Here is a 10,716-nt window from a genome sequence, read left to right as displayed (position 1 = left end):
GTTCTTTAATGGAAGCCTCTCAAATATCATCCAGTTAGAATCAGGAGTTCCCCAGGGTAGCTGTTTAGGCCCTTTTCTTTTCTATTTTTACTAATGACCTGCTACTGGCTTTGAGTAAAGCCAGAGTTTCTATGTATGCGGATGAGTCAACGCTATACACGTCAGCTACTACAGTGACTGAAATAACTGCAACACTCAACAAAGAGCTGCAGTTAGTTTCAGAGTGGGTGGCAAGGAATAAGTTAGCCCTAAATATTCCTTAAACTGAAAGCATCTGTATTTGGAACAAAACATTCACTAAACCCTAAACCTCAACTAAAATTTGGAAATTGAGCAAGTTGAAATGCTAGATTGTAAAATGTCATGGTCAAAACATATTTATGCAGTAGTAGCTAAGATGGGGAGAAGTCTGTCTATAATAAAGCGCTGCTCTACCTTCTTAACAACACTATCAACAAGACAGGTCCTACAGGCCCTAGATTTGTTGCACCTTGACTACTGTTCAGTCGTTTGGTCAGGTGCCACAAAAAAGGACTTAGGAAAATTGCAATTGTCTCAGAACAGGGCAGCACGGCTGGCCCTTGGATGTACACAGAGAGCTAATATTAATAATATGCATGTCAATCTCTCCTGGCTGAATGTGGAGGAGAGATTGACTTCATCACTACTTTTATTTTATTGCGTTGTGAATTATTCAGATGAAATGTGTCAATATGTTTCTCTTTTAGTGAGGAGGGAGCCATGGAGAGAGAGAGAGAGAGAGAAAGCTAAGAATTTCCGAACAAAAAAAAATGTTGCAACTCTTTACATTAACGTTGCCTTCATCAAGGGTTTCTGAAGGATTTATACTTAGTTCATCAACTGTTAATAAAACACAATGTGAAGACACAAATAATTCATAAACAGTTCTAAGAAAACTCATGGGTTAAAATGGTGATATTAATCATAATGAAACTAACGCATGGACACGTATTAAAGTCTTGAGAATCCTCCGAACACATAATCAATAAATATCCACGGCAGTAATACAGTTGATAAACATGACTTTATTCAGTTATTCATGTGTATTTGATTGACAGGAGTCATTCATGTCTATCAGAAATTAACCAGCGGCGTGATTCATCCCAGATAGAGGTTTGATGAGGATAGGCTGTAAGGCTTATGAGTCAATCACAGATCACTGAGAGACAGACTTATGAGTCAATCACAGATCACTGAGAGACAGACTTATGAGTCAATCACAGATCACTGAGAGACAGACTTATGAGTCAATCACAGATCACTGAGAGACAGACTTATGAGTCAATCACAGATCACTGAGAGACAGACTTATGAGTCAATCACAGATCACTGAGAGACAGACTTATGAGTCAATCACAGATCACTGAGAGACAGACTTATGAGTCAATCACAGATCACTGAGAGACAGACTTATGAGTCAATCACAGATCACTGATAGACAGACTTATGAGTCAATCACAGATCACTGAGAGACAGACTTATGAGTCAATCACAGATCACTGAGAGACAGACTTATGAGTCAATCACAGATCACTGATAGACAGACTTATGAGTCAATCGCAGATCACTGAGAGACAGACTTATGAGTCGATCACAGATCACTGATAGACAGACTTATGAGTCAATCACAGATCACTGATAGACAGACTTATGAGTCAATCGCAGATCACTGAGAGACAGACTTATGAGTCGATCACAGATCACTGATAGACAGACTTATGAGTCAATCACAGATCACTGATAGACAGACTTATGAGTGGATGACAAGACGTTGCGGATAGGAGGATGAGGTCACCATGGTGTAAATGTAGGCTGGGGAGGTAGATGGATCGATACAGACAGAACCTTCATTTTTTATTTATTTTTATCATCAGTTCATCTTTTGAAATTAAAATCATCACAATTCTATCTTAAACCTTGACCAGCTCTGCACTCTCAGAAACCAGCTTGGGTGCCTGTAGGAGAAAACAAGGTGATTAGTTGTTCTCTCTTTACTGTTCTGTACCACCTCTCAATGAAACAATATGTTCTCTCTCTACTGTTCTGTACCACCTCTCAATGAAACAATATGTTCTCTCTCTACTGTTCTGTACCACCTCTCAATGAAACAATATGTTCTCTCTTTACTGTTCTGTACCACCTCTCAATGAAACAATATGTTCTCTCTTTACTGTTCTGTACCACCTCTCAATGAAACAATATGTTCTCTCTCTACTGTTCTGTACCACCTCTCAATGAAACAATATGTTCTCTCTTTACTGTTCTGTACCACCTCTCAATGAAACAATATGTTCTCTCTTTACTGTTCTGTACCACCTCTCAATGAAACAATATGTTCTCTCTCTACTGTTCTGTACCACCTCTCAATGAAACAATATGTTCTCTCTTTACTGTTCTGTACCACCTCTCAATGAAACAATATGTTCTCTCTTTACTGTTCTGTACCACCTCTCAATGAAACAATATGTTCTCTCTTTACTGTTCTGTACCACCTCTCAATGAAACAATATGTTCTCTCTCTACTGTTCTGTACCACCTCTCAATGAAACAATATGTTCTCTCTTTACTGTTCTGTACCACCTCTCAATGAAACAATATGTTCTCTCTTTACTGTTCTGTACCACCTCTCAATGAAACAATATGTTCTCTCTCTACTGTTCTGTACCACCTCTCAATGAAACAATATGTTCTCTCTCTACTGTTCTGTACCACCTCTCAATGAAACAATATGTTCTCTCTTTACTGTTCTGTACCACCTCTCAATGAAACAATATGTTCTCTCTTTACTGTTCTGTACCACCTCTCAATGAAACAATATGTTCTCTCTTTACTGTTCTGTACCACCTCTCAATGAAACAATATGTTCTCTCTTTACTGTTCTGTACCACCTCTCAATGAAACAATATGTTCTCTCTTTACTGTTCTGTACCACCTCTCGAACAGAAACAGTCACACAAACAGTCTTAAGGTAGGTAATATGGTGTTTTGAGTGATGTTTTCCTCAATAAGGATGAAAGGGTTTGAACAGTGTGGAGCGGTGAGTGTTTCCCTCCTCAGTGAAGCATGCTGCTTGGTCCTCAGCAGCACAACACTTCTCCTTCATACTGTGATATTTAGTAGAGATGGACTTCAGCTGCTCCTCAGTGATGGTGGTCTTATGTCTGACCACACCATACAGTAGTCTGAGGAGACACACACACACACATTCATTTTTGTTGTTGTTGGAGTGTGTGTATGTGTGTGTTAGTTTCATGCCTACGTGTGTTTAATTTGTGTCCACGTGTTTATTCACAGTGCGTTGGTAATATATCTCACTTCTTCCCAGAGAACAGCAGCTCCTTGCTGTCCTTGGTGCAGAGCTCGGGGCCCATGTGGAAGTTGCTGGCATCCAGCTCAGGAGGCGTGAACTCTGTGTCAGGCTGGATGTTCAGGATACAGGGTCTCCTCATGGAGTAGGACTGGTTGCAGCAGTGGGCGATGCGGGGGTTAATGGTGGAGGGGTCGTAGTCCTCACATGTGGCGTCGATGGCGTCGGTCAGCTGTGGAGAGGACACATGGGTAATGCAGAGTAGAGGACACATGGGTAATGCAGAGTAGAGGACACATGGGTAATGCAGAGTAGAGGACACATGGGTAATGCAGAGTAGAGTAGAGGGCACATGGGTAATGCAGAGTAGAGTAGAGGACGCATGGGTAATGCAGAGTAGAGTAAAGGACACATGGGTAATGCAGATTAGAGTAGAGGACACATGGCTAATGCAGAGTAGAGTAGAGGACACATGGGTAATGCAGAGTAGAGCAGAGGACACATGGGTAATGCAGAGTAGAGCAGAGGACACATGGGTAATGCAGAGTAGAGTAGAGGACACATGGGTAATGCAGGGTAGAGTAGAGGACACATGGGTAATGCAGAGTAGAGTAGAGGACACATGGGTAATGCAGAGTAGAGTAGAGGACAGTACAGTAGAGTAGAGAAGAGGACACATGGGTAATGCAGAGTAGAGCAGAGGACACATGGGTAATGCAGAGCAGAGTAGAGGACACATGGGTAATGCAGAGTAGAGCAGAGGACAGTACAGTAGAGAAGAGGACACATGGGTAATGCAGAGTAGAGCAGAGGACACATGGGTAATGCAGCATAGAGTAGAGGACAGTACAGTAGAGAAGAGGACACATGGGTAATGCAGAGTAGAGCAGAGGACACATGGGTAATGCAGATTAGAGTAGAGGACACATGGCTAATGCAGAGTAGAGCAGAGGACACATGGGTAATGCAGAATAGAGTAGAGGACACATGGGTAATGCAGAGTAGAGGAGAGGACACATGGCTAATGCAGAGTAGAGCAGATGACACATGGGTAATGCAGAATAGAGTAGAGGACACATGGGTAATACAGCGTAGAGGAGAGGACACATGGCTAATGCAGAGTAGAGTAGAGGACACATGGGTAATGCAGAGTAGAGTAGAGGACACATGGGTAATGCAGAGTAGAGCAGAGGACACATGGGTAATGCAGAGTAGAGCAGATGACACATGGGTAATGCAGAGTAGAGTAGAGGACACATGGGTAATGCAGAGTAGAGTAGAGGACAGTAGAGTAGAGAAGAGGACGCATGGGTAATGCAGAGTAGAGCAGAGGACACATGGGTAATGCAGAGCAGAGTAGAGGACACATGGGTAATGCAGAGTAGAGTAGAGGACACATGGGTAATGCAGAGTAGAGCAGAGGACAGTACAGTAGAGTAGAGAAGAGGACACATGGGTAATGCAGAGTAGAGCAGAGGACACATGGGTAATGCAGCATAGAGTAGAGGACAGTACAGTAGAGAAGAGGACACATGGGTAATGCAGAGTAGAGCAGATGACACATGGGTAATGCAGCATAGAGTAGAGGACACATGGCTAATGCAGAGTAGAGGAGAGGACACATGGGTAATGCAGGATAGAGTAGAGGACACATGGGTAATGCAGAGTAGAGGAGAGGACACATGGCTAATGCAGAGTAGAGCAGAGGACACATGGGTAATGCACAATAGAGTAGAGGACACATGGGTAATGCAGAGTAGAGTAGAGGACACATGGGTAATGCAGAGGACACATGGGTAATGCAGAATAGAGTAGAGGACACATGGCTAATGCAGAGTAGAGCAGAGGACACATGGGTAATGCAGAATAGAGGACACATGGGTAATGTAGAGTAGAGGACACATGGCTAATGCAGAGTAGAGCAGAGGACACATGGGTAATGCAGAGTAGAGTAGAGGACACATGGGTAATGCAGAGTAGAGCAGAGGACACATGGATAATGCAGGGTAGAGTAGAGGACACATGGGTAATGCAGAGTAGAGTAGAGGACAGTACAGTAGAGAAGAGGACACATGGGTAATGCAGAATAGAGTAGAGGACACATGGGTAATGCAGAGTAGAGGAGAGGACACATGGCTAATGCAGAGTAGAGTAGAGGACACATGGCTAATGCAGAGTAGAGTAGAGGACACATGGGTAATGCAGAGTAGAGTAGAGGACACATGGCTAATGCAGAGTAGAGGACAGTACAGTAGAGTAGAGAAGAGCACAGTACGGGGACACATGGGTAATGCAGAGTAGAGCAGAGCACAGTAGAGAAGAGCACAGTACAGTAGAGTAGAGAAGAGCACAGTACAGTAGAGTAGAGAAGAGCACAGTACAGTAGAGGACAGTAGAGCACAGTACAGTAGAGTAGATTACAGTAGATTACAGTAGAGTACAGTAGATTACAGTAGATTACAGTACAGTAGAGTACAGTAGATTAGAGTAGAGTACAGTAGAGTACAGGAGAGTAGAGTACAGTAGATTACAGTACAGTACAGTAGATTACAGTACAGTACAGTAGAGTAGAGTACAGTAGATTACAGTACAGTAGAGTACAGTAGATTACAGTAGATTACAGTACAGTGCAGTAGAGTACAGTAGAGTACAGGAGAGTACAGGAGAGTAGAGTAGAGTACAGCAGAGTACAGTAGAGTACATGGTGTTGGTCAGCTGTGGTGACAGAAACAGAAAGGGGAGGGGTCAACACTGGGAAGAGCAGAGTGATTTAATATGAGAGGATGTGACATATCTAGAGAGACGTGGAGGGAGGGGGTAGTGGAGGGAGGGGGTAGTGGAGGGAAAGGTAGGGAGGATGTAGTGGAGGGAGGGGGTAGTGGAGGGAAAGGTAGGGAGGATGTAGTGGAGGGAGGGGGTAGTGGAGGGAAAGAGGGTGTAGTGGAGGGAGGGGGTAGTGGAAGGAGGGGGTAGTGGAGGGAGGGGGTATTGGAGGGGGTAGTGGAGGGAGGGGGTAGTGGAGGGAGGGGGTAGTGGAGGAAAAGAGGGTGTAGTGGAAGGAGGGGGTAGTGGAAGGAGGGGGTAGTGGAGGGAGGGGGTAGTGGAGGGAGGGGTAGTGAAGGGAGGGGGTAGGGGAAGGAGGGGGTAGTGGAGGGAGGGGGTAGTGGAGGGAAAGAGGGTGTAGTGGAAGGAGGGGTAGTGGAGGGAGGGGGTAGTGGAGGGAGGGGGGGGTAGGGAGGATGTAGTGGAAGGAGGGGGTAGTGGAAGGAGGGGGTAGTGAAGGGAGGGGTAGTGGAAGGAGGGGGTAGTGGAAGGAGGGGGTAGTGAAGGGAGGGGGTAGTGGAAGGAGGGGGTAGTGAAGGGAAAGGTAGGGAGGATGTGTGTGTGTGTGTGTGTGTGTCAGACCTTCTCCTCTGCACAAGGCAGGATGAAGTGGCCTGGCTCGTCCTTGCAGCAGTCATGGAGGACATCATGCACCCTCTCTGACACCATGTGGAGCTGGTCGAAGGAGGCCTGGGGCATTATCCTGGTGTAGTGCACCATCATACTGAAGGAGGAGGTGGAGGAGGTGGTAGAGGAGGAGGTGGAGGAGGTGGTAGAGGAGGAGGAGATGGAGTAGGTGGAGGAGGTGGTGGAGGAGGAAGAGGAGATGGAGTAGGTGGAGGAGGAAGAGGAGATTGAGGAGGTGGTAGAGGAGGAGGAGGATGTGGAGGTGGAGGAAGTGGTAGAGGAGGAGGAGGTGGTAGAGGAGGAGTAGGAGGTGGAGTGGGAGGAGGAGGAGTAGGAGGTGGTAGAGGAGGAGGAGTAGGAGGTGGAGATGGTAGAGGAGGAGTAGGAGGTGGAGTGGGAGGAGGAGGAGGAGGTGGTAGAGGATGAAGTGGTAGTGGAGGAGGTGTAGGTGGAGGTGGTAGAGGAGGAGTAGGAGGTGGAGTGGGAGGAGTAGGAGGTGGTAGAGGAGGAGGAGTAGGAGGTGGAGATGGTAGAGGAGGAGTAGGAGGTGGAGTGGGAGGAGGAGGTGGTAGAGGAGGAGTAGGATGTGGTGGAGGAGGAGTAGGATGTGGAGGTGGTGGAGGAGGAAGTGGTAGAGGAGGAGGAGTAGGTGGAGGTGGTAGAGGAGGAGTAGGAGGTGGAGTGGGAGGAGGTGGTAGAGGAGGAGGAGGTGGTAGAGGAGGTGGAGGTGGTAGAGGAGGAGTAGGAGGTGGAGTGGGAGGAGGAGGAGGTGGTAGAGGAGGAGTAGGATGTGGTGGAGGAGGAGGAAGAGGAGCATGAGTTGATTGTTAATCAGTCATTAAGTAGTAATGTATTAAAAATAAACCATTCATAAATGATTAGTAAGCCATAAAGTAACTATCAATTCACCCATAAGTTGTTAGGCCTAAATGTGATGTTTAATATCTCATACCACATGAATCTCATCTCCTCTGACCGTTAATATCTCTGTGTTAAAGCGTGACCCCTCACCTCTTCTCAAAGGCGTTATTGTTCATGCCAGTCTCAACAGCACACATCTTCTTGTAGTGGTCATTCTCATCAGTGATCTTCTTATCAATATCACTTCCTGCCAGCTGGGGACAGAACCATTCATACAGTTGGCATGATGCCACATAACAGGGCAGATGCCATTATTATGGTCTAAAAATACTAGGAATTCAGTGCTAGCCTGCTGTGTTAAAGCCAACAACCATCAGCTATTAGCTCAGGGGAGCTAATGCAAGTATTCAGGTCAAGGCAAGGTTACACATCACAGACTGATATATAGTGTAACTAGCTAGGTTACACATCACAGACTGATATATACTGTAACTAGCTAGGTTACACATCACAGACTGATATATACTGTAACTAGTAGCTAGGTTACACATCACAGACTGATATATAGTGTAACTAGCTAGGTTACACATCACAGACTGATATATAGTGTAACTAGCTAGGTTACACATCACAGACTGATATATACTGTAACTAGCTAGGTTACACATCACAGACTGATATATACTGTAACTAGCTAGGTTACACATCACAGACTGATATATAGTGTAACTAGCTAGGTTACACATCACAGACTGATATATACTGTAACTAGCTAGGTTACACATCACAGACTGATATATACTGTAACTAGCTAGGTTACACATCACAGACTGATATATACTGTAACTAGCTAGGTTACACATCACAGACTGATATATAGTGTAACTAGTAGCTAGGTTACACATCACAGACTGATATATACTGTAACTAGTAGCTAGGTTACACATCACAGACTGATATATAGTGTAATTAGTAGCTAGGTTACACATCACAGACTGATATATAGTGTAACTAGCTAGGTTACACATCACAGACTGATATATACTGTAACTAGCTAGGTTACACATCACAGACTGATATATAGTGTAACTAGCTAGGTTACACATCACAGACTGATATATAGTGTAACTAGCTAGGTTACACATCACAGACTGATATATAGTGTAACTAGCTAGGTTACACATCACAGACTGATATATACTGTAACTAGCTAGGTTACACATCACAGACTGATATATAGTGTAACTAGCTAGGTTACACATCACAGACTGATATATAGTGTAACTAGCTAGGTTACACATCACAGACTGATATATACTGTAACTAGCTAGGTTACACATCACAGACTGATATATAGTGTAACTAGCTAGGTTACACATCACAGACTGATATATACTGTAACTAGCAAGGTTACACATCACAGACTGATATCTTTAATGGAAGCCTCTCAAATATCATCCAGTTAGAATCAGGAGTTCCCCAGGGTAGCTGTTTAGGCCCTTTTCTTTTCTATTTTTACTAATGACCTGCTACTGGCTTTGAGTAAAGCCAGAGTTTCTATGTATGCGGATGAGTCAACACTATACACGTCAGTTACTACAGTGACTGAAATAACTGCAACACTCAACAAAGAGCTGCAGTTAGTTTCAGAGTGGGTGGCAAGGAATAAGTTAGCCCTAAATATTTCTTAAACTGAAAGCATCTGTATTTGGAACAAAACATTCACTAAACCCTAAACCTCAACTAAAATTTGGAAATTGAGCAAGTTGAAATGCTAGATTGTAAAATGTCATGGTCAAAACATATTTATGCAGTAGTAGCTAAGATGGGGAGAAGTCTGTCTATAATAAAGCGCTGCTCTACCTTCTTAACAACACTATCAACAAGACAGGTCCTACAGGCCCTAGATTTGTTGCACCTTGACTACTGTTCAGTCGTTTGGTCAGGTGCCACAAAAAAGGACTTAGGAAAATTGCAATTGTCTCAGAACAGGGCAGCACGGCTGGCCCTTGGATGTACACAGAGAGCTAATATTAATAATATGCATGTCAATCTCTCCTGGCTGAATGTGGAGGAGAGATTGACTTCATCACTACTTTTATTTTATTGCGTTGTGAATTATTCAGATGAAATGTGTCAATATGTTTCTCTTTTAGTGAGGAGGGAGCCATGGAGAGAGAGAGAGAGAGAGAAAGCTAAGAATTTCCGAACAAAAAAAAATGTTGCAACTCTTTACATTAACGTTGCCTTCATCAAGGGTTTCTGAAGGATTTATACTTAGTTCATCAACTGTTAATAAAACACAATGTGAAGACACAAATAATTCATAAACAGTTCTAAGAAAACTCATGGGTTATATTAATCATAATGAAACTAACACATGGACACGTATTAAAGTCTTGATAATCCTCTGAACACATAATCAATAAATATCCACGGCAGTAATACAGTTGATAAACATGACTTTATTCAGTTATTCATGTGTATTTGATTGACAGGAGTCATTCATGTCTATCAGAAATTAACCAGCGGCGTGATTCATCCCAGATAGAGGTTTGATGAGGATAGGCTGTAAGGCTTATGAGTCAATCACAGATCACTGATAGACAGACTTATGAGTCAATCACAGATCACTGAGAGACAGACTTATGAGTCAATCACAGATCACTGAGAGACAGACTTATGAGTCAATCACAGATCACTGATAGACAGACTTATGAGTCAATCACAGATCACTGATAGACAGACTTATGAGTCAATCACAGATCACTGATAGACAGACTTATGAGTCAATCGCAGATCACTGAGAGACAGACTTATGAGTCGATCACAGATCACTGATAGACAGACTTATGAGTCAATCACAGATCACTGATAGACAGACTTATGAGTCAATCGCAGATCACTGAGAGACAGACTTATGAGTCGATCACAGATCACTGATAGACAGACTTATGAGTCAATCACAGATCACTGATAGACAGACTTATGAGTGGATGACAAGACGTTGCGGATAGGAGGATGAGGTCACCATGGTGTAAATGTAGGCTGGGGAGGTAGATGGATCGATACAGACA

The 10,716-nt window shown here is 43.7% G+C and overlaps 1 protein-coding gene and 1 pseudogene across 1 annotated transcript; one reads left to right on the top strand and one right to left on the bottom strand.

The window, feature by feature from the left end:
- LOC115123442 (albumin 2-like) overlaps positions 1-1,106 on the top strand; it is a 15,274-nt pseudogene extending 14,168 nt beyond the window's left edge.
- On the bottom strand, positions 1,027-7,910 carry LOC135568926 (albumin 2-like). Its single transcript, XM_065015710.1, has 5 exons — positions 7,790-7,910; positions 6,734-6,875; positions 3,337-3,560; positions 3,073-3,203; positions 1,027-1,978 (listed from the first exon to the last, which is right to left on the bottom strand). The coding sequence occupies exons 1-5, from the start codon at positions 7,834-7,836 to the stop codon at positions 1,932-1,934; spliced, it is 591 nt and encodes a 196-aa protein (XP_064871782.1). The 5' UTR covers positions 7,837-7,910; the 3' UTR covers positions 1,027-1,931.
- Positions 7,911-10,716: the final 2,806 nt, after the last annotated feature.

Source organism: Oncorhynchus nerka, unplaced genomic scaffold (genome assembly GCF_034236695.1).
Source record: "Oncorhynchus nerka isolate Pitt River unplaced genomic scaffold, Oner_Uvic_2.0 unplaced_scaffold_1327, whole genome shotgun sequence".
NCBI classification, from domain to species: Eukaryota; Metazoa; Chordata; class Actinopteri; order Salmoniformes; family Salmonidae; genus Oncorhynchus; species Oncorhynchus nerka.
Note: the sequence above shows the minus strand (reverse complement) of the source record. Positions and strands in the feature narration are given on the sequence as shown.

Coding starts and splice junctions, on each gene's coding strand:
- LOC135568926 (XM_065015710.1), bottom strand. CDS start 7,836: ATGTGTGCTGTTGAGACTGGCATGAACAATAACGCCTTTGAGAAGAG. Junction 3,561..6,733: donor TGCCTTGTGCAGAGGAGAAG/GTCTGACACACA, acceptor TCCTCTCCACAG/CTGACCGACGCCATCGACGC. Junction 1,979..3,072: donor AGCAGCATGCTTCACTGAGG/AGGGAAACACTC, acceptor GTTTTCTCCTAC/AGGCACCCAAGCTGGTTTCT.